General features: G+C 39.6%; 1 protein-coding gene and 1 long non-coding RNA gene across 3 annotated transcripts; one reads left to right on the forward strand and one right to left on the reverse strand.

Moving 5' to 3' along the window:
* Positions 1-1,011: 1,011 nt before the first annotated feature.
* LOC119900203 lies at positions 1,012-21,134 on the forward strand. Of its 2 annotated transcripts, XR_005444025.1 has the most exons (4): positions 1,012-1,299; positions 1,405-1,521; positions 9,196-9,289; positions 20,537-21,134. It is a non-coding gene; the product is annotated as an uncharacterized LOC119900203 (long non-coding RNA). The 2 variants fall into 2 exon arrangements; XR_005444024.1 differs by lacking the exon at positions 9,196-9,289.
* Positions 5,060-16,866, reverse strand: LOC119900202 (sterile alpha motif domain-containing protein 9-like). The gene is given in 5 exon segments (XM_038714959.1): positions 5,060-6,555; positions 6,557-9,980; positions 10,789-11,062; positions 11,265-11,997; positions 16,714-16,866. Coding segments are annotated over 4 exon segments (4,614 nt in total). The 5' UTR covers positions 11,988-11,997; positions 16,714-16,866; the 3' UTR covers positions 5,060-6,362.
* Positions 21,135-24,877: the final 3,743 nt, after the last annotated feature.

Here is a 24,877-nt window from a genome sequence, read left to right on the forward strand (position 1 = left end):
CTGAGGAGCACGTCCATTTAAACATTTAAATACAAGCTTTACATAATGAAAATCAAAGTTTGCAAAACTTAAAATCTTTTATTAAACTGCGACAGTGATGGTACATGACTTGCTGTTTGTCCCGGGTTTAGAGCTGCAACGATTAGTCGATTATTCAATTAAAAATGAATCAACAACTATTTTGATAATCGGTTAATCGTTTCAGGCATTTTTAAGGAAAAACGTGAAGAATTAGCTGGTTTAATTTACTTAAATTGAGGAATTGCTGCTAATCTTTGTCATTAATGACAGTTAATGAAGAGTCTTTGGGTTTTGGACTGTTGGTTGGACGAAAGAAGCAATTTGAAAACGTCACTTTGGGCTCTGGAAATTTTTGTTCCCAATTTCTTGACATTTTATAGACTTAACGATTAGTCGATTAATCGTGAAAATAGTTGGCCCTACCTTTAATCACTGACTGGTTGGACCAGGTAGTTAAACCGTAAGTATCATTGCATTTAGAAACATCAAGCCGGGATCAAATGTGAAGCATTTTATTATCTTAAAACAGGTAAGGTTAATCGATTTGTAAATCTTTTTAGTGTTCAGCTGGGAGTCTAAAATTATCCCCAGATCCCTCACTTCAGGTACTTGTAGAGTAAGCTCACCTTTAATTTTAACATTCTGTTTCAGATAGCTTTTAATAGAAACCACTTTGTTTTGTTGGTGTATTATTTATTTTTATAAAGGTTCTTGGTTTGTTTTTCAGGGTAATTTACATTTTAAATGACACTAGTGGAAATACTTTTATCTTATGAGTTAATGTTGGTGCTTTAAACCCCCTCACGATCAGCAGAGGGCAGCACAGCCCCGCAGGTTCTTCTGATGAGGAAGACTTCTCTGACTCCAGGACTGAATATGGAATGAAACAACTCTTCTTCATGGTTGTGATCTCGGCTGCTTGTCGTCCATCTTTCTTCCCGCTGCCTTAAATCAAAATGGCGGTTGCTTCCTTCACGGCCGGAGGTGAGCTGCCGTTGAACTGCGTTTAAAAGATTTAAAAGTTCATAAAAGTCGATAATTGTGACTTTGGCGTGATTAAACTGTCGTATGTTGGTTGATATTGTGTCCGACTCGCCCTGTGCGTTGAGTCTTACTGTAATTGTTGTAAATGTTTTATTTAATGAATCGCGGTAAAAAGCCTGAAGGCTAATGTTAGCATGCTAGGCGGCCCCAGTACAGAGGGGAGGAAACCCCGTTGGTCCGGCTAACGGCTGCATCCTGTCAGCTCCAGCCTGCGGAGTGTTTATGGTGATGCAGGTGTGCAGATTTCCCTTTGAATATTAATATTACTGTGTTTGTTTAATCGTGAACTTTATCACATCCAAGTTATTAAGTTCTCCTGTGTTTTTATTGTGATTGCAGATATCGTTACGGGTGATGGAGATTGAAAAACCGACTGAAAGTCCAGAACTGTGCCGGGGTTACTGATTGATGCCAGAACACAAGGTGGAGTACATCGGCAGACACACACGCCCTACGGTAACTTACATAAAAAAAAACAATAATTTAGCTTTCATCCACTTTCTGAAACATTATTCATATCGACTCACTTTGTTTTGGTTATCTAAGTTTTGTGAATGTTGTTTGCGATTGATAATCTGCTGGCCGGCTGAGAGCTGCTAAACTTGGGGGAGAGGAGCGGGGAGCAGCGCTGCAACCTTTAGACAAATAAACACCCGAAGTCGGTCAGATTCTGCTCTGACAACTACACCGTTTACTCGCGGGAGGAGCTCGGAGTTAACTGCTTTTATTAAATTAGCTTTTTACTTTAGTTTTTGGGATTACAACGTGGATTTATCTTCACTGGAGCTTCTCAGCAGCTTCCGTGCACATCCGGTTCCAGTGTTGTTGTTAGTGTCGTTAGCTCTGTATTTATATAAAAAGAACACACAAAACTGGACATTACATGGAGAAAAGAAAACAATGAGGTTGAACTACTGGTGAGATCAGGAAAAGTGTGTCTGTAACTTTATTCCAGCTGTCGTTGTACTTTACTGTGACCAAGTTAGCATAGCATAGCCCTGATCGATCCGAGCTCCATTCAGAAAACATTTTAGAAGTTGTTGTCCTGCTGACAGACCTGACAAAGCATCAATTCATATGTTTAACAAATCTGCATCATGTTGTAATTATTTCAGCATCAGTTTGATCCGTTTATTGCTATTAAATCACAGCAACATGTTTACTTTGGGTTCATACAGTTGTTGTAATGGCGAATTGTGTTTATTCACGTTATCGCATAAAAGTCACCTTCTCGCGGTGTGTGTGTGTGTGTGTGTGTGTGTGAACACTTGCAGGGAATGTACTGATCCAAGATGGCTGCTCTGAGTATCAACAGTTGGCGAAAGCTGTAGTTACTGTTTATTAGCACTTCTGTGTTATTGTGTCTCATGGAAAGTTTCGTACACAAAGTGCTGTCCAGCTGCTGTCTGTGGTAAGGTGACCAGATTTCTGAAATGAAATCCTGTGTTTAGTATGAGCAAATACTCACAATGCGTTTTTCTTTAATCAACTTTTTATTGACTTGTTACTCGGGGTGTGACGTCATTCCCAGCTCCGACCTCTGACTCCTGAGGTAAATGAAACGCCCCAGTGGACTAATGTTGAGATACTGAAGGACAAACTGTTTGAACAGTAAGCTTCATTTGAAGCTCACTAAATAATGAGTGTAGTGTGTTGGATGCCTGCAGCAGATTTCACAGATCCACACACACACTGCTGTGCTATATGGCACCAAAAATGGCAATAATACCGTTTACCGCGATGTTGAGCCACAACAAATTACCGCGGGGGAAATTACTTCACTGCGACAACCCTAGAGACAGCACTAAGTGTAAACTTGTGTTAAATAGCAAGAGTTACCATTGGTTGATTGTCTTTGAACATTAGACAATAGAAGTGATGGTAGATAATGATAACAATACGAGATTCTAAACTGACATTTACGTTTTCCTTCAGCAGTTAACCTGCAGTTAGTGTGTAGTGTAGGAAAAATAGTAAAAATGAGTTCCCGACTGGAAAATTTCACTTGAATGCCCCGTCGAGTTGGAACAACAACTTTTGGTACACGACCTGCCGAGTCGACATCATAGTACTTGGACAGCAGCATCACATAACACCCACTACCCAGACGCTATACAAAAACGTCCACATTGTTTCCACATTATGACTTAAAGCTCATGAACACACTAAAGTCGTAAGAACGACCTCCAACTCTGGAAATGGAACCATCCGAGGAGCACATGAATGCAGCATTACTCTCATTTACGTGTTGTGATTAATAACTCGGTGCAGTTCCCAAATATCCCAAGCCACACATTTCACATCCGGTAGTTTATGTTCTTCATTTTATAAAAGGGCGCTGTTAGCTATGTTTGTTTGTTAAGTGATATTAAATTCTTACTTACTCTAGATAATTACCCTTTTAGCAGTCATTCGGTGCTACTGCAATGCCAATGCTACACTTTCATACATTGTGATTTCTAGATTTTTTTGTTTAGATTATGTCTCTCACAGTGGACATGCACCTACGATGACAATTTCAGACCCCTCCATGATTTCTAAGTGGGAGAACTTGCAAAATAGCAGGGTGTTCAAATAAGTATTTTCCTCACTGTACAGTAGGCAGTTGATAAGCTACTTTTGAGCTGTTTCTAGTTAACTAGTTATTTATTTTCAACATTAGGTATATTATACAATACTAATATAGGAAATGTCCTATGCTTACCATGAAAACCATATATATATATATACAGTCTCTAGTTTTAATCTAAAGCCAGCCATAGTTACCTCAGCCCTTTGGCTATACTTGGTCAAGTTAATATTAATATGTGCATAAGCTAGGTTGTTAGTTATCAAGTCATTATTGTTGAGGGATGATTCTTAAAACAAAGATTTTTTGTTATGTCTGATTGGAGAATGTGTAAATTGTTTTTAAATGCAGGTACGTTATAGCTGATGCTTTTATCCACTACTCAGTGAAGACAACACAAAGATTCCTAAAATCAACGGTAAGGAGGTCAAAGGTCAGTACTGTACTGTGTAAATTAGGACTTAACATAGATGATTCGATCCTATTAATGATTATATCTAATTACATTGTCAATAAATCCCATGCACACAGACCCAAAAGGCGTTTCCCTATACACAATCATTGCAAAAGCAGCAATAGTAAAACTGTACATGAGCGTCACAAAAAGCCCTGGAATGAGACTCTTTACTATAAGACTTTGATGCATTCAATCCAGGAACATTTGGGAAGTCTAGAAGAGCCTTATGGCTAAATTATTTTATCTCTATTATGTGTTGTATGCTTGGGACTTTTTGTTTTACATTTCTTACTTTCTTCACGACCGAGGCACTGAAGGGGCTGACTGTCTGATCGAAATGTATTACAGGCTCCTGCAGAGTAAACTAATTGAAAATTAGCTGTGGACAGGTGCATTTCAAATAATCAGTTTTACTTTGTTGTTACCGTGCTCGTAGAGTGTGTGAGTGAAAATTAGTAGTGCATTGATATAATAGTGATTGTGTGAAATTTTAGTAGCGGCTGTCATAATTCATGCATATAGGAGAAACAAAAAAGAAGGAACCACAAGCACATGACAAATGCAATTAATTAAAATAATAATTAATATTATACTACTAATAATATCATACATTATGCAGAGCCTACATTTTGTATACACAATATTTTGATGTTTTAATCACTCCATGTCACTACTAATCTTAGATTTATACCGCTGCTGAAAATTACAAGAATGTATAAATAGATCAAATGTTTGTTAGAAGATCTCACAAATAAAACTAGACAATTGAGACAATTTATAGATTTTTCAAGGCTTGAATTGAAAAATAGATTTTAGACCTTGTTAAAGAGCTGTTGACAGCCCACAGAAATACACAGGTTGACACACCACCACGCCGCTGTGTCACAGAGCCTCATACTACAGATGTTTACCAATTTAAGGTTACAATAATTAAATACTACTAACAACAATTAAGACAGTACACAAGATAGGATTTTTATATTGCATAGTTTATGATTATAAAAACATGTAAAACTGACAAACGATAGTAAAATCTTTTTCTATAGAAAATGATGTCCACAACAATCAGGCACATTTCTCACACAAGATCAGAAGATATTGATCCCATTTGGTTACCTTCACTCATCTTTCTCCAATAATGTTAATGTTAAGCCAAACATAAAATAAAATAAATTGAGTGCTTTATCGTTCTCAGCTGGGATGTGGGAGCTTCAGAGCTTCTTGATCTCTTTGCTGGATGTATGATGTTTAGACGTGCCAGTGTTTCCCCTAGGATGGAGTTGTAGCAGCGGAGGTGAAGCTATTTGTTTTTGTGCGCGTAGTGCGCAGTATGTCTGAAGATAAAACCCCAACACAACATGTCTCAGCAGCAGTGCTCTTGTGTCCATGAGCATGCGATGAACATTAGAATAGCTTCAAATGTCACTTTCCCAATTTTATGTGAGCTTCAGATGAATGTTTTGGTGGTGTTGGTCATGGTCAGATGGGTGGGGGGTTTGGGCTCCTCCGCCAAGAAAATGTAACATTTTCCAATGAAATATGTAATTTCACATCACATTGAGACATTATTTTTACCATATCTCTAGACAAATACTTGAAATGTTTAGGGCAGATAATAAAGAAACAACGCAATGGATAAGACGCCTGCCTTTGGTGTGAGAGACCCGGGTTCAATCCCCCACTGTTACCCATCCACAATTGTGTCCCTGAGCGAGACACTTAACCCCTCGTTACTCCAGAGGCGTGCGACCTCTGACATGTATAGCAAGTGTAAGTCGCTTTGGATAAAAGCATCAGCTAAATGAGTAAATGTAAAAGATGAAATATCATAAAAAGGTTATAAAAACATTTGTACATATACAGCTAGCGCTACAGGATTGCATATAACCCTGATTCTGTCTTGCGTATCATTTGCTCATGTTTTTGTGTTTGAAATTCCATCACAGTGAGTCGTTTGCTGCTGCACCTATTTTTTTCTTGCTGTACAGTTCGTGTCTCAGCGCTTGTGTTGAGCTTGTTTGTACGATCAACTGCCCTAGTTTTCATACTGGACTTCATAAGTTGTGAATGTGCCACATCTGTGACAGTCAACAAATGGAAAAGGGATAAGAGAGGTTTATAAAAGTTTATAAAAACATTTGTACATATACAGCTAGAGCTACAGGATTGGCATTTAACCCTGGAATCTGTCTTACAGCACGGAAGTAAGTCACGGGCTGCTTCACCTAATTTTCAAACTGTACGTGTTGTGTTGCACTTGTTTCACCCACCCTAGTTTTCATACTGGATATCATAAGCAAGGGGTCCGTTAATAGCAAAACCGAGATAGAAAGAAACCTTTTCTGTGCTGAAACCACTTGTTATACCAGCAATGAGAGCTGGACGCACGGGGAATTTTAGTTTTCCATAATTTGCAAACACCTCTCCTTGCTCAATGGCTCCACTGACTCGATGAAGGCGGTGATAATCGCTTTGTCTTAAATATATCTCCATTCCGCCAGAGTTGTGCCAAAGTATCACGGCGCATCTCTTTAAAATTCTCATCTAGTTGGGGTTTAGAAACAAGCCTCTTGAGTCCCTCTTCTTTCCCCAAGTAGAGGTGGGCAACGGTGCTCCTTTTCGGAAACAGAGCCAGGTGCTTGCGAGATGAGTTTCTTATTGCTCTCACGTAGGTCCCAATTTCTGTGTTTTCCTCAGTAGGACTTGGCCACAGTAACAGCAGAGCCAGGTAGTACGGGTCTGGGAAGGGATACCGAAGTCCTACATCTTGCAGTGTTTCCAGCAGGAGAGCAGAGAGTTTGCTGTAACTCTTCACATGTTTAGATTTTGGTTTCAAAATGAAAAGAACTATGTTTGACAAAATGTAATTGATTTTTTCCTTTGTCTTTTGTTTTTTGTTGAGGAGTTGTTGTTGTTGTAAGAATGCATAGCACTCTGTGATCTTCTCAATCTCTTCAGCAGGTCTGTCCAAATGCTGAAGAATCCCTACAAATGTATCTGCATGTTTCTCTTCAAGAAACGATCTTTGTTCTTCAATATCCATTTTCAAATTGAGATTAGGATTGTTTTGTTGTTCTTTTTTCATTTCATCTGGTCCAGTGCAAAAAAGATTTACATACCTTTTAAAAAGACCACAGACAGTCCAACGATTCTTTGAATCGAATTCTGAACTGTTTGCTTTTATATACGTGAAGTAACAGTCGAGGATTTCAAACGTTTCTTTTACTTCAGTTTTCAGATTTTGGAGAAACTGCGTGTGTTCTTTGATGATCTCCACGTATCTGTTGTTGATCTCGTTGTCCTCCTTATACACGCTGGTGATTGGGATTGCTTTTTGCAGAAAACTCCGCAAGTACCTCTTCTTCATTGGGTCACTTTCATCAAAGAACGACAATCGGCTCAATATCTCAAAGACCAGGAAAGCAATTTCCAGCACACCCACGTAGCCATAAACATTGTATGACTTTCTGGGATAGTCATCTGATTCATCATCAGCAGCGTCCATCTCAGGTTCATCCTCTGTATTTGCCAGCTCTTGAGCCCTTTTAAAAGCTTTGATAGCATTATCGGCTATTTTAATGTTTGTGTTTAAGTCTTCTGGATTGTGTGATGTCTCCTGCTTTTCTCTGTGGTTGTTTGATTTTAAATTGCTTTTGTGAATCTGCCCAATTGTGTCAAATGTGTATGGGTTTTCTTTAATTTTCTTGGCCTTCTCAGCCCATTTCAGAGCCTCTGGGAAGTCACGCTCGTTGATGTACAAATATCTTGCCAGTGCCTGAGGAATAGATGCACTTTTTTCAAACCTGGTTGATGCTTTCACAAAGATTTCTTGGACAGTCTGTCTCCCTTGCTTGCTGTTGATGTTGTCTATGAGTGGAGAAAATAGTTCTCTCTCATCTCCATCTTTCTTGCGCTGCCTTTCAATCAACATCCGTTGAATTGAGAGCATGAATCTGTGTTTGACAACTTTACTGAAGAACAAATCGCAGTGAAGAATCTCCATAGAGATTTCACTCACTTTTAAATAGCAGCTTCTCTCCAACTCTTCCAGACATGCAGATGCGATGGAATGATGAAGGATTCGAATTCCTTTGTATTCCCAGTCTTCAACTGTCTCTATGATGAGAAAGTTTGAATATGGCTTCATTCTGTCCATTACACTGTCCTCCTTCCAATGTATACTTTTCATTCCCAGGAAATCCTCACAGAGAGAGAGAGAGATTTCAGATCCTGCCACATAGGTGTTAAGTAAGGCTAGAAAGGCAAAGAGTTTGGCCTCCTTTGAGCTGATATCAAAGTTCTCCAGTGTGTTATGAGCAATGTCCTCAATGTATTTTTTGTCAAAGTTGTGCTTCATGATCATGAAGCTGTAAAAGTTTTCAGGTTTTTCATGAGTTTTTTGGAGCTCTTTGAGTTTCTTTTCAAACTCCTTCTGTTCATCTGTTGTTAGTGAAGCAGTTATGTATTGACTTTGTGTTGGACCGTGCTGTCTGTATTGTTCCTTTGGGCTATGGGATCGAACACAGTTAAGGATGATGACTTTGCAGTTTTGTGAGTCGTCCACATTTATGTTAGAGAAATTCTCTACAGCTTGACCGATACAGTTTACAAGATCGTAAGGATTCTCGGTTTCCTTTGAGTCATCAACTAACAGTAAAACTGGAGATGGTTTCTCACTTTCAAGTTTCATGAGCCTTCTGACTTGGACGGCCACTTCTGTCTTCGGCAGCGTGTTGTCTTTCAGCACAGCACATCTTAACTCTTGACGGAGATCCCACATCACATGCATTGCTAAGGTTGTTCCACCACAGCCTGGATCGTGAAACAGATTCAGCAGAGCGCATATGTCTTGGGAATCTTTCAACTGAAGTCTGATCATCTTCTTCACATTTTCATACTTGTCCCGCTTGACAAATGGCTTCTCTTTGTCTTTGTCACAGAAGTAGAAGTTCCACCATTTGACTTTTCCTCCTCTGTAGAATTCCTCCTCAACTTTGATTCTCAAGGCTTCAAACTCCGGGCTGTTCTCATCATAAACGTTTTCACACTGATTCAGACACAAAATATCCAGAGCGGTCATGAAATCTTCATCCTTCTGTTTCAGGACAACAGCGCTGGAACCGGAAGAGGGAAGCAGCCTTCCAGATGACTGACTGATTGGTCCCAGAGCCATAATAGTGCCATTGATCTCACTTAGGGTTAGTTCATTTATGGATAGACGGTCAATGTCAAAATCACACTTTTGTTGAACCAGCTCCCTCCATTTCTCATACGTGCTCTGACAATCACAGAGAGTGACGATGCTTTCCTCTTCAGTGTGTTTTATGAAAGACTTGTAGGTGTCAAAAACCGGGTCTTTCTCAGTGTCCACAGGTGAAAGGAGGAGGAATATAATGAGTCTTCTTCTAGGAAGAAGAACTTCAGGGTTGCAAATGAATGAAACCAACTGCTCTACATCTCTGCAGGATTTCCTCAGCCAGTTCTTATAGTCCAGCTCCTTGTTCGAGTCGTTGTCAAGGTCATGCCTGCCGTTGCAGAAGACCCAGCTGGTCTGTTTGCAGAGGTTAAGGTTCTTTATCACGGAGTCGGTCTGTCCTTGATATTGTGATGGGTTATGCAGATTGGCCATCCTTGACTCTCTGTAGGAATGACACACTCCACCTGGAGCGGTGGAGTTAGGGTCAAAGTCTAACACACAGAACAGTTTCAGCTTACTCAAAAACTGCAGGTACTGCACTTGTCCTGGACTGCTCTTGTTCACAACAACAACAAATCTGTTATAAGTGTCCAGCAGGTTCCCACCACACGTTAATAAATCCTTTAGTTTGTCACCCTGGTTAGATTCTTTCTTCAAAACTTCGTTTGGAAGACACTGCTGCTCCGGTTGACCTGTATGAGCAGTGAAATAAATGCATTATAAGTAAAATACAACACTTATCTATTGAACTTTAAAGGTTAAGACTGGTGATGCTTACTGCCAGCAAATCCAAAGGAGAAAAACAACAATGTGTTTGTCCGTCTCTCAATATGTTTAAGACTCCTCACCAAAAAAGCGACAAGATAGGTTATTTGTGCAGCACTTTTTTATGACCCACATTAACATTTGTTGTGACTGCGATTTCGAGTGATACTGGTAAATAGTGAGAGAGTCTGCGTAAGGAGGTTGGATGGGTGACATCCCAGACTTTTACTGTAAAACCAAATGTTTTTTTTAATTTAAAATAAGTTATTTTTAGTTTTAAGTTAAATAGCCTTACTGACATCCGTCATGTAACTTCTGTGACTTCCGTCAGATGACGTAATTAACTGACTTTAACCCAAACGCTTTCCTAAACCAAACTGCGACAGTTTCACAACGTAAACCACGTGTTTAATGTATTTAAGGTCCGGTCGCCTGTAGGTAAACGATCATATGTGTTGTTTTGGGAGGCATAAATAAACAACCGTTTTGTCGTTTAGGTTAGAGGACTTGTTGACTTCCTGTCTGTGGCTCTCAGCTCCAAGCTCATTGGCTCCTAATGAAGATGTAAATCTATCTCACAAATATAATAATAAGTTTCATGTTTAAAAAGTCTCAGTAATTTCCTAAAACAGCTGGTCGCTGTAGTTTTTATCTAGCAAACAGGAGGAAATAGTGCGTTTGTTGGGGACTATTTTACATGTTTGTTATTATACATGTTGGTAGAGGTTGTCTTACCCATGTTCTTTTCCAGCTGACATGCAAGCTCACGTTGATTGATTTCTTTCAGAGTGTCAATTGTGACTTGTAAAGCTTCCTTGCTTCTATAGTGCTCAGTCATCATCTTTGCAGTGTCCATGGTGTCCTTGCCCTCCAGTTTACACCAAGGAATAGGTTTAACCTTAGATTTTTTGTGTAATTTTAAGTAGAAATGAAACTTTTTTAGGTCTTCTTTTGTAAGGTTCTCGAGAGTTTCATGGATCTCCATAGTGATCTTGGATGTGACTGTGCTCTACAGGAAGAAACAGAAGTAAATATTTAGTAAACAACACTTTAATCAATGTCTACATTTAAAAATTCTTTTAAGTTGTATAAGTTCTAAAACTGCACTAACAAAATAGATTTTTCTTGCATATCAAAAGGCTCTATTAACAGACTGGATACAATAATATTTTGTATACTAGCCTATAATGTAGAAAACAGAGAAATTTTACCACAACTGTTTCTTTTCTCCTAGCCCCCATGTTCTGTGGCTTTGGCTGCTTCTCTGAAGCTTTCTTAATTAGCTGCAGAGCCTTTTCAGATTCATTTTCCACCTTTTTGACTGGTTTTGATTGAATCGTGTTACACGATTCAGCCTGTTTGGCTGCTATGTCCTGAGCCAGACTAGCTTCCGGTTGAGCGGGTTTTGGAGTCTCTTTTTGGTCTGTGCTGGTGTGAAGGATGGGTTGCAGTGTCGGCTCTGGTTTCTTGTTTAACTGACGGAGTTCTGACAGAATCTTTACAGCAGGACCGCTTTTCACTTCCAGGTCCAGAAAATCCTGCTTCTTGAAGCAAACGAGGCAATCTCCAGATACGTCTTCCTCTTGTAGCCGTTCTGCATATTTGCTATATACTTTCACGTGCTGCAGTAACCACTGGGTCACTTGTTCCTTTGTCCAGTTTTCCACATATGCTGGGAACTGTGATTCATGTTGTGATCCTTCTTTCAGATGTTGTAGATAAGATGTGATTTTGACAGCAGGACCGTGTTTTATTCCCAGGTCCACTATGTCTGTCTTTTCAAAAACAACTAAAATGTCTCCCGACACTTCCTCTTCACAGAATCTGTCTGCACAAGTCTCATGAACTTTGACCTCTGTCATCAGCCACTGGTGGACGTCTTCCTTGGTCCAGTTTTCAATCTGAGGTGGTGGCTTTGTTGTTGAATGACTCATTTTGGATCAACTAAAAATGAAACAGTTGGGTAAAAGTTTAACATACTGAAAAGAGGAAATACTGCCCCAAGAAAGACGATGTCAATGTTTAAAGAAATGTCAGAGATATCGCACCATTGGCGTTTCATGAGAGGTGAAAACTAAATGCAAAAAACAATGCACTTAAGGATCGTAACTGATGACCAACTAACTTCTGCACATAATGCATCAAAATTCAAAAAAAATTATAGGTACAAATTACCCCTCATCATAATTATACATACAATACCTATAAAGTATTCATTCCCTTGGATGTTTCACACTTTTGTTTTCTTATACATGAAATCATGGTCAATATAATTTGGCTTTTTTGACAAGAATTTACAAAAACCCCTCTTTAATATCAAAGTGAAAATGGACTTTAACAAACTGTCAGTTAATTAAAAATATAAAAGGTAAAGAAGATAATTGCAAAAATTATCACCTCCTTAAAAGTGACTGACCTAATTCAACAGAAGTCAAGAAGAAGACTTGTGAGGGAGGCCACCAAGACACCTACGACCGCTCTGATGGAATTAAAAGCCTCAGTGGCTCAGATGGGAGAGACTGTACATACAACAACTGTTGCCCGGGTTCTACACCAGTCGAAGCTGTATGGGAGAGTGTCAAAGAGGAAAAAGCTCATATGAAATCTCATCTGGAATTCGCCCAAAGGTCAATTGGAAGAAGGTTATTTGGTCTGATGAGACAAAAATTGAGCTTTTTGGCCATTAGACTAGACGCTATGTTTGGCGAACACCAAACACTGCACATCTCCACCGTGAAGCATGGTGGAGGCCGCATTATGCTCTTGGGATGCTTCGCAGCAGCAGGCCCTGGAAGGCTTGGAAAGGTAGAGGGTAACATGAATGCAGAAAAATATCGCCAAGTCCTGGAGGATAATCTGACTCGGTCTGCAAGAGAACTACAACTTGGGAGAAGATTTATTTTCCAGCAAGACATCGGCCCCAAGCATCCAGCAAAAGCTACACATAAGCCCAGATCTCAATCCAATTAACAATTTGTGGCTGGACTTGAAAAGAGCTGTTCCTGTTCCAGAACCTGATCCTCAAGCAACCTTTATTCCATCGGAATAATATTGCCGTCAATAGGCAGCAGACCTATTTCAATCACTGACCAAATTGGAGATAGAGGCAGCAATGAAAAAGCCTGGAACTGGTTTAAGTAATAAAAAGAAAAGAGAGAAGAACTAGAGATGCACAGATTGCATTTTTCCTGGCCGATTCAGACTACTGATTTTGTAAAGGTCTGACTTGCCGATTCCGATTTAATTTCTTTCTAAAAACTGTAATTGACAGCATACACAAACATTTTATCTTTCTTAGGATCCCCATTAGAATTTGCTTTTCTGACTGGGATCCATTCAACTGTATGTTCATTACAAAACACTGACTATTAAATAGCTTTAATTATCTCCAAACTGCAGCAGGTTACAGGGCCTTCTCTCGCACATTTCAAAATAAAACGTGCTCCAGGTTAGGCTGCTGGAATCCCACAGAATGACAATGTAATTGTGGTGGTGGGTAGAGCCCGACTGATATGGGTTTTTGGGGGCCGATGCCGATATTTGGATTTTAAGAATGATTTGGATAGTAGACCCCTTTACTGTATAAACTACACTCAGAACAGGCAGATATTGAAAGCTGGTATGTATGTGGGCTATAAAACTGTTTCCTAAATGGATTATGTTTATAAAATGGATTTTTGTCTCAAAAAGTGAACATGTAAACAGTCACATCCATAAATATTTGCTACTGGAAGGGGCAACATCTGTAAACAGAGACAGAATAAGCATGTGTATTTTCACTTTACACATAATCTCCCACAATTTCAATGTAGCATATTCACATCTTGTTCATCCCTTTACCAGCACTCTTTAATTCCAACCAAAGCTACGAGAAACCATTTTTTAACCACCATATAAATCATGCCGTCTATGATGCAGTGAGCTGCTGTTGAATGACTCTAATACAACATGACTGTCTGCAACTTTGAGATTTCATTTAACTAACGTTATCACTACAACCAGAGCAGTTACGGCTCAGACTACAGCGTTTCACATCTGCAACGTCACACAGAGACGAGCTACAGGAAGCCGTGTTAGATTCTTGTTTAGCTCACGTTTATTTACATGTCCGCGCTGGTTTAATAATTTCAGACACGCCGACTAACTGCAGACAGGCAGATATATTTAGAATAGATCAGAAACTATAGTTTAGCGGCTCATTAACGTTAGCGCTCCTCCACTGATAAACACGGCATTAGCTTTGTGGCTAATTTAGCAACGGGCAGCGTTAGCTGCTGTAACGTTACGTGATTTTAGAGAATATTTAGAAGTGATGAACTAGGGACAAAAGTGGACCGTTCACTAGAACTGCCACACTGAAATAAATCTACAGTTATGTCTGTCAGCAGCTTCCAACACCCAACAACTGCTGTGAGCTGCTATGAAGCCGGGAGAGGGCAGTGAAAAGCTTTTTCAGGAGAGAAGAAGTGACTGGGTCTGTTTTTATTATAATTATTAAAGTCATGTAATTAACTTGACAAAAGACCGACTCACCGCTAACACAGCCCTCTGCGTGTTTTAACATGCTGCGGGCCGGCTGTGGTCAGCTGATTGTTTTCTTCTGTGGTTTTTGTGGTGAGGCAGTGCTGTTAACAGGGGAGCTGCAGCTGCTCGTCCTCTGGTGGGCAAACTATGCAACACCAATGTCATGAGTGAAGGATCTTATTAGCTCATATCGGCCGGTAATATCGGCCTGCCGATATATCGGTCGGGCTCTAGTGGTTTAGGGGCCAAGCATGAAACATGCGAAGTCCCATTTGGAACTGAAGGAATTTGTTTTTTTCTTTCTTTCTTTTATCTGCAAAGTTATCTCAATTTTGGAGGCCTAAACATGCTTAAAAACTTTGCACATAATTCAGACGTGGCGAAAAACTTTTATGGGTTTCCCGCATAGCGCCGCCTACGTGTACGAAATTTCTGTGGTAGGTATATCATGTCCAGGCGTACAAAAAAGCCTCTTGGAGCGATGCGCGATACCCAACAGGAAGTCGGTCATTTTGGATTTAATGGTAATTTTTGCCGATTTACACACATACTTTAACAAACTCCTCCTAGAGAATTAATCCAATCGACTTCAAATTTTCACTGTGTAGTCTAAACCATTGACGATTAAAAGATGTACAAATGGTCGACCAGTTTGCCCTTGGCGTGTTGTTGAAAAGCAATGATTCGCCATGAAACAGGAAGTAGTTATAACTTCAGTATACATGCTCACATCTGCACCAAATTTGATAAGTATAATAAGAGTCGCGCCCTGAACACATGCCAATATGTCATGTCAAAGTCATAGCGCCACCTGCTGGCAACAGGAAATGACACGTTTTACTTTGTAATGTACTACTTCTAGCAGGTTGGCCATATCAACTTCAAATCTGTCCCAGAAAACCCTTAACACATTGACGATGCCATGTTGTAAAACCTTTGAGTTTTTGGTTAACGGCGTGGCGTGGCGGAGAAGTTCCACGCTTCGCCATGACACAGGAAGTAGTTGTAATTTGACTGTGCATGCTCAGATCTGTACCAAATTTTACACGTCCCGCCCTGAATACATGTACAAGCCAACATTCACCCATAGTCATAGCGCCACCTGCTAAGAGGAAGTGAAAAGCAGCCCCCGCCGCACGTAGGACCTACATGTAAAAAATATCTGTAGCACATGTATCATGTTCAGATGTACAAAAAAGCCTCTTGGCGCGATGCTTTATTGTGAGCATGTGCAAAAGTGTCCTTATAATCAATTTGTTTAATAAGGGAGAAAAAAAGGAAAACAGGAATCCCGCGCAGTACCGTCTGAGCTAGACGTGTAGGTGAGGTAGCAAGGATTGACTTTGTTCTGGCCGGCCATGTAACGGCTTGGAAAAAATTGGCCTGATGCCAGACTTATTAAATAATATTTCTACTTAATAAGCCACTTTATTTTAGTGTTTACTTACAAACTACTTTAATCTGCTCACCTTGCTTTCCCCTTCAGACACACACTCTGTATCTGTCTGCTCCATTGACTTTAGTTGTCAGCAGTTTTATAAAGACAAAACCCGTTTGGATTTTGTTTTCAACCATGATCCCTGTTTTTTTGTTGTTGTTGTTAATTACAGACTGTGGTACTGAGACGCGGCACCAACTGCTTGGTGCTTATAAAATATCCATGTGTCAGTGTCTTCTAATGTAGCCTATTAAAAGATAACGTCTCTGTGTAATTTTCCGCAGGTTAAATTGCGAGTGTTGTTTTCACTCAACGGTGAAGAACTTCCTCGCCTACGACATGTTTTATTGTGTGTGACCATTATGGGTGTTTCAGTCAGATGCAAATTAAATCAATGCCAACCATGGACATAACGCCTTGTGTTGTAGGTGGCTGTGGCAATAAGCAAATATTTGGACATGTTTGAAGGAACAGAGCCAAATCTTTAACTGAGTGTCTGAACCAGGAGTTAGAGATAATACAATCTGAGTAAAGAAACAACATAGAAGCAAATGAAAAGCAATTGATAAAATCTGTTAATGACAAGACATTTACATAATTTAAAATTTCGCGCTTAAGTTTCATGCACCTTTTACTTTTAATCAATACAGAGTCACAAAAGCCTCTTACAAATCATGAGAAGACGCCGAATATCTCACCTTCTGAAGTCCTTGTAAGCCTCCTCAGGATTTCAGTCACCATCTCTCCTGGTTATATTTTTACTGGAGATTTTGCTGAGTTGAATACTGTGAAAATGCAATGAAAATTAAACCTTGCTGCTGTCTTCACCTGAGTGATAGCCCTCACTTGTTCTTGTTTAGCCCATCCCTGCCACATCACTTCCTGTAACAGCAGTTTAAAGCACGGTCACACCCACAAACAGACTTAGAGTTTTAAAAAAACAAACAAAACTAATAATAAAACATAAGACAAATTGAAAGCTTAACAATTCCCCCCAAACTCTGTTCCAAATGGGAACTGGTTTTAAATTAGAAAAATAGTAAAGAAGAAACAAGCGAGTCAAACAACCTTTGAAACGCAGTGTTTTTTTAGAATCTATTTATAGTCCTGGGTGTGCACAGTTTCCTTGTTGTTTCTCTTCACCTGTGCAGTCTTGCCTGTGTTTGCATGAGGGCAGGGCTGAACTTGTACACCTCACACACCGGTGGTGGGAGAAGAATTCAGATCCTTTTACATTGGTAAACATAGTGATAACACAATGTCAGAATACTCAATGACAACTAAAAGGCTTGCATTAAAAATCTAATTTAAGTGTATGTACAGTATAGTCAGAAAACTGTGATTAAAGCATCACATGAACATTTTACATTATTTTATGCTAATTTGTAAAAATGCCACAGCAACGCTAAAGTGAATCTAAAATATCAAATTAGGGTATTTAAGATGCCAGACGACAGAATGACCATAACTAGAATTGCCACTGTTTGAATACCACTGTCCTCATTCCAAACCCTTTGAAACATTATCTGTAAGTATTACATTTATTTAATCTACGTGTGTGAGGATTCTGTTTAGTTGAGAGATTTTTAACATTAAGCGATTCTAATCCAATACACTTGTTTCTGTCAAATTCAGTATCTGTGGATCAGACCGGCCCCCACAACACTATTCCAGCCGTGATTTGCATGTCAGATTTGCAGCCTTTTTTGCATTTACTAATTTTTCTGGGATTAAAATTTCACCCAGTTATCGAGATAATTCTGGCATGAACGGAAAGCAGCACAACACTAAAGATTATCCAATAAGCAGCGCAGACCGCAGAGTAATGCCAAGTAAAGGTATTTCCACCTACAGTTCCCTGTAACAAGCTTTATCTGGTGTGATCAGTATCAGCTCTTCATTGAAGCTAAATGTTGGTTACACTGATAGTTACACAGTCAACCCCACTGTCTTGGCGTGGATCACGGATTATCTTTTGGACATATCTGCATGGATGATTCCTCAAAACAGGGTGGTGAGAAACTTGGGAGTCATGATTGATGGCCGTCCCGGACCATGTTGCCCTTGACTCCCAGGTGGCTACTCTGCTCTATACAACATAGAAAAAAATCAGGCCCTACTTAACTCACTATGCTACCAAGCTTCTGGTACAGGCCATGGTTGTCTCTCGCCTTGATTATTGCACTGCCGTCCTGGTGGTTCTCCCAGCAAACTGCTACATATGGTCCAGAACGCGGCGGTGTGTCTGGTTTTCGACCAACCCAATAGGATGCATGTCACTCCAACTCATCTCTTCCAAGAACACTTTCTCTTCTAACGCCTCTAACCCCTAACCTCTAACATGCACTTCCTGTGCTCCTCTTCCTCTATCTCCCTACAACTCGATTGTCTTGATTGCACTGTTTGTTAACTCTTGTTGCTTCCCCTTAGTTTCTACCCCATTGTTGCAGTATGTGTTAATAGCTCTTGCAAGTATTGTTGCTGCACTTTGTAGTATACTGTATAATGTTACAGGTAGATCTCGTCGTTCAAATGTAAGTTGCTTTGGATAAAAAAATCTGCCAAATGAGTAAATGTAAATGTTTTCCGCTGCATTTATAAAAAGAAATACTACTTAATTATTCTCTTTCTATGTTGTACCAGGCTGGTATCAAGTGATTGGGCAGACACCCCCTGGAGGGAGGGTTGTGTTTGGGATTTAGGGCCTTGGATATCTCCCTGCAGAGAAATTTTACATTCACATTATTATGCTACACCTACCACGGGATAATCTTTATCATAGTTTATTGTAGACTATAACGTTAGTTATTATGTCAGCTGTTTCTGAAGTGATATGAAAATATCATAGAAGGCTAAAGTCCATTGATATTGCTGTAAATAAGCAGATATCAATAAAGCTTTTTGCATACCTAAAAGGAGAATCAACGACAATGGCGTAGCATTTCCTGGCAGTTAAGTGACACTTTTATGGACTGTAAAATGCTCACTGCAGTTCAATCAGGAGCTGAAATATGAAGTCTTATCCAATCCACGGTTCTTAAGAATTTTGTAACGGTTTCAACTTGGAACCGGTCCTTGATGCCCAACCCTAACCATGAGGTCAACATTTAAATTTGGTTTATGATTACATATCTGCAAAAGTAATGACGTCCCATCAGCCTCAGCTGTACTTTGTGTTAAATTTATGGCATGCTAAACTTTAATAGAGATCATGGTAAACATTATATTAGCATTATCATTGTGAGTATGTTAGCATGGGGACATTAGCATTTAGCTTAAAGCACCTATATGTTGTACAGGCTCTCAGAGGTGCTGTAGACTCTGGTTGCATCCCAGAAACGAGGCGTCCTTTCCTTCGAAGCATCACGTGAAGGTTTGTCTGCTTCTGATGATTGGGTGTGATAAATCTGTGGATAGTTTGTACTTTTGATTATTCCATTTCAACACCAATTCGGAAAAACAATCAACAATCATTCAACAGTCATCCTCTAAACACTCTTGTTGAAGCATAATGTGTAAGTACTCTTATTATTTTCAGCTGTGTTTCTGTTTCAAGTGTGTTAGTATTAAGTGATATTAAATTTGCATCTGTGAGACTTTACTTACTATATATATATATATATATATAATAAAAATAAATAAATTACCATTTTAACAGCCGGCCCTGATTGCTGTTGCTGTCAGTATGCTTTAGAAAGAAGCTGAAGAGGGGGCTGCCCAACTGAGGAGGTGAATGTGTCAAAGAGGATGCGATGGAGGATAGAGAAAAGATGCATGAGCATGTCTCTCTAAGTTTGTCTAATCATTATGCTTTTTTCTAAACATGTCTATCCACTTATATGTACACTTGACAGTCCACTTGGTACACCTAGATAAAAGTCGAATGCCGTTTAAGTTTGTAAAGCATTATTTTTTTGTGTCAGCTGTAGTTTGTGTTGCTGTTATACAGAAAGCTGTTTCTAATATTCAGTCTATCTCGATTTATACAGGATGAGCAAATACCTCTCAAACAGATCGCATAAAAGACATAAACTGGCTGATAGTTTTAATAGTCTAATAATAAAAATGGGTTATCCTACATGCCACATACATACCTACTCTCTGTCTTTTTGATACTCAGTTTGACAAGCCTTGGTACAGTAAGGTGCTCAAACATCACTGTGCATTAATGCACAAAGTACCTGTACATCATCTGTCACATAGATCAGTAGTTGGCAACCAGGGCATACTTCAACACAAACAGGACATTTTATCTCTGTGATACAGTAATCTTGTAGGCCACAGTAACTTCTTGACTCCTGGGGAGACGTTTGCTCTCTCTGCATATCAGGCAATGAAAGAAATAGAAACCTTCTTAGGCATAAGCAAGCTCCTGACCAAACAGGGCCGAGCTTAGACAGCAATTTAATTCTAGCAGACTTCAAAAATTCATATCAGACCATTCATATTTAGAAATGATCTGAATAAATATTAAAAACACACAAATAAGCAATAAATGTAAGTATGACTTTTTTTAAACAGGACGAAAGCCCTTGGAACAGCCTGAACATGCTGGTCCAGATGCTGCCCTGGCAAAGAACCCATCGATTGATCTATGAAGTTCAGGTGCTAGTCTCCTGGGAAACTCTTACAGGGTAACTTCAGATATCTTTGACAAGCCACTAACCACAGTCTGCAGGACCATACATTTCCCCAAACCAGAAGCGATGGAGTAGGCGGGACTGACTTTGTCGCCTTGCTGACCATGAGGCCTTCTGCTGTGCTGCCGGTGCCGCGTCAGGATTCTTCCTCCTGCAGAGCCACAGAAGAAATGCTGTATTTCCCCTCAGTGCTGCTGCAGGGCCTTTGTGATGCCACAGGCCCATTTCTGGATGTGTACATTGGCAATCCAGGATCTGTACAAAGTACCAACCTGTATCCACCAGCTGGGTACTTCCTGTTAGGAGATGGAGGATATCTATTGCACCACCGCCAGGTGGCAGCACTCACACTACCAGCCTCTTCTCATTTGACTGTGGGTGGGACCCTAAGCTGCTGGAAATTGGGTTTTAATGACACTGTGAAACTGTTTCCTCAGTTGTCCCTTGATTAAAATATGATTTATGCGAGTTTTAATGCACAATGTGATTGTAACATGGTACAATAGGGAAAGAAGACAATTATACATTTTGGTGGTCAAAAGTGCAAGATCAGCGCTCTTAGTACAAAGGTTAAAAAAATATAAAGTTATGAACCTTAACTTTGGCCTCAGACCAATTTCCCTGGGAGCAAATAATAGATTTAGATTTTGATCCCCAAAACTAATTATATCTCTTTTATTAGGCTGTCCTCTGTTTGGTACCAAGTTAATTTATTAAACACTTTAGGCAAAACACATGTTCAAGACATGTATAACACTAATGAACAATACAAAAACAATTTACAAGTTTAAACTGAAAAGATGAAAATTAAATTAAAAGCAAACAAATGATTTTGACAGTAGCAGGTTGGTATCAGCTGTGTGTTGGATAATAACTCAATTCTGTTTCTCTTAACTTTGAACAATTAACTGTTAACGCTTACCAGGTGACCTGAGAGGACAGAAACAGAAAACAATTTTAAACCTTTTTTGCTATCTGTAAAGTAATTGATAATGTCCAGCTGCCACTATAAAGACAGTCAGTTTAACTGACTGCTAACTCTTACTGGTTGATTTTAAAATTATGTTCCATTGCTGCCTATTTTTCAGGTTTATTTTTATTATTCATAAATGTCCTTTTCGAAGAACTTGTTTTGGTGTTTTATATAGTTGTATAGTTACAATCAGGTATGGGCAAAAATTCATACATCAAACTGTAAAAAACTAAGCCATGCTATGTATCAAAATAAAGTACTGTATTCCACATAAACTAAAAATACTTTTCAAAGATACCAGGAAGTCACTTCTCACACATTCTGTAGGTCTATTTGATTGATCCCTACACCAGAACACTGAGTCAGCTGATTATGTGGACATTGTTTGAGGGCAACAGCTTTTCTCATACAGTAAATCTGTCAGGCAACCAGTTAATAGATCTGATATTCACATTAGAGCTGCAACAACTTATGGAATAATCAATTAGTTGACGAATATTTAATTAATCGCCAATTATTTGGATAAACGATTAATCAGTTGTTTTATTTACATATGATTTGATTCCTGCTTCTTAAATGTGATTATTTTCTTTACTCTATGACAGTAAACGGAATATATTTGTTTTGTGGATAAAACAAGACATCTGAAGACGTCAACTTGGGCTTTGGGAAACAATGATCAACATACCAGGCCAAGTGAAGAAAAATCAAAAATCAATATACGGCAGTCGGCGTTGATACTGTGGCAGGCTGCCACAAATAAATCAATGTACGGGAAACACCGGCGTGATGACGTAAACGTGCTCTGGTTCGGATAGTTGTGAGCACAGGCCAGCAGGGGAGTGGGGACAATCGTGCTCGGGTCCGGTACAAGGCAGCCGGGCGTAGTGTGAGTACGCCCTTACCTCTAATCGTACAGTCAATGCTTCTAATAAACCAGACTACTACTAGTTCTTTTTCGTACATATTCAACGTAGTGATGAAACGCGCTCTGTAGAGCAGTTTGTCCGTTTGGGCTACTGTAGCAACATGGCGGCTCAACAGGGGTCCTTCCATGTAAGAGGCCCCGCAGTGTGTGTAGATAGAAATGGATCATTCAAAGGTAATAAAAACAGCAGTTCATTATGTAAGGTCTTTAATACACCACTGGAAACATAGTAATGGATATTATATTGCAAGAAAACCTGTGTTTAACTGTCAATTGACCCCTCGCTAAGCCACGCCCCCTTAGTTACTGTTGCTAAGTCCGACATACTGTCAGACTTTATCAGGTGCTGCGTCGGTCTATTACTATTACTGAACTCCCCGGAGAAATATTTTCTATTTTTTGGAAGAAGCAATCTCAGAAAGAAGCAGACTGTTTTTTATTGCTTCATACATCTGAAGAGTTTATTCAGGCTGTGTGGAAAATAAATAAAGACAGAAGCTAAAGCTGACCGATCACAGAGTAAACTACCTGACTATTAAGATCGAGGACAACAATATAAAAGATCAACACTGTTCCTGTACAGCTGGTAGGCCTCTATTTATTATTACAATCATTAAAGAGCAGAACAGCAGGACTTTATTACGTTACATTCAGTAGGAAGTTAGCTAGCGTTAGCTAACTAACATTACATTAGGAACAATCCACAGACGATATTTTTCTGGATTTGTTTTAGGATTTGGAAAAGGAATAAATCGTACTTCTCCTTTCAGCCTCTCTGGGTAGCTGCTGTAACTATTACAAGATTCCCCAGGAACAGCATTTCGCCATAACTTGGAACAATACAGCAAAAAAAAAAGAAAAGCTACAAGACTTCAGTCACTGGAGCGCAGTTAGAGAGAGACCTATACCGCGCTGTGATTGGCCAGCTGCGTATTCGGGGCGTGGCTTAGAGAGGGGACAATTGCCCTGCAGAGATCCGTCAGGAACCCTTGTTGTTTTTAAATAAACCACCTGCAGTAAGGTCTCGAAGAAACGCCAAAGAAAGGACAACCAGCTAACCTGAAACAAAGCAACAGTGTTTTGGGTCACAGAGTCCGATGGAGTTGCACCTGTACTCACCTGTAAGCAGGACAGGTGTCGGATCTACATGCTAACTAACTAGCTAGCTAGCTGTGTAGGGTTCCGCCTCCTCCTCGTTTCAAAGCGGGAGATTATGTTCACAAACTTCGATGAGAGGATGAAGCTAAACTATTCTTCTGGTCACGGAAAGAGGGAACAAACTCAAGGTGAGTAAATTGCGGGAACATAAGTCAGGTAAACTTGCGTTCTGTCCCAGTTTGATGTCGGCAGGTAACAAGTTGATGTGCTAGCTTGTCTGTCTTGCTAACGTTAGCTGGGTCTTTTTTTCTCTGGCGGTGTTTTGTAATTTTGTGTGAAATACAACAAACTACTATAATAAAAAACGTTTGTCTAACTCCAGCTAAGCGGGAACCGGTTTTTCTACAAACCGCAGCTCTGGAAAAGAGAACCGCGTCGTGCGTGAACGTGCGTTTATACGCGTGCACGATATGAAACTGGCGCCTTGAGCAGCAACACCTGTGCGGGCCAGTCCGGACAATTATATGGATGCACATAACTTATTAAACAAGACAACGATTATTTAGTCTATCAGTCAGTGTTTAGTTACAACTTTGGATACCTGCAAGATGGAAAGCAAAGAGTGAGTGACATTAAGTACAGAGGTCATATATGAACAGCTTTTTTTGTTTTTACACTCAGATATTGAAAGAACAGTGCTTAATGTTAGCAGTAAGCTTCAGAAAGCTTGGTTTATTTTTTCAAGAATTCTGACTTGTGCAAATAAAATTTAGTGAAAATAATAATCTGAATAAATAATCATCGGCTTTAATAGGTGAGGGTAAGATAAGCATATGCCTTGTGGACTACAGAAAATAAATATAATTTCCTGTGGTACAACTCCCAGTAAACCGAATTCTAACATCAAAACGCCAGATGGAGACGTGGGTGAATAGGTACCTTCCAAATGTTGAGGTTGAACAATCCTTCAACAATTGTACAGACGCTGTAAACTGAAGTGATAACTTGAAGTTCATACACCTATGTGCATTCCTGTGATGGAGCACAGGGGGCTTAAATGTGGATTTTTGCAAATGTAGAAACTCTGTGGATGTATCACTGAACAAATGTTGTCAGTTACCGTGAGGATTAAATATTTGTCTACTTTGGGTTGCTCAGTGTCCACAGTGCCAGTCAAAGATGGCGAATATTAAAGAAACGACCCAGTATAATCCAATAGAGGT

This window comes from Micropterus salmoides, unplaced genomic scaffold (assembly GCF_014851395.1).
Source record: "Micropterus salmoides isolate LMB-PRFRI ecotype aquatic unplaced genomic scaffold, ASM1485139v1 Ms_hic_scaffold_13, whole genome shotgun sequence".
Classification (NCBI taxonomy): Eukaryota; Metazoa; Chordata; class Actinopteri; order Centrarchiformes; family Centrarchidae; genus Micropterus; species Micropterus salmoides.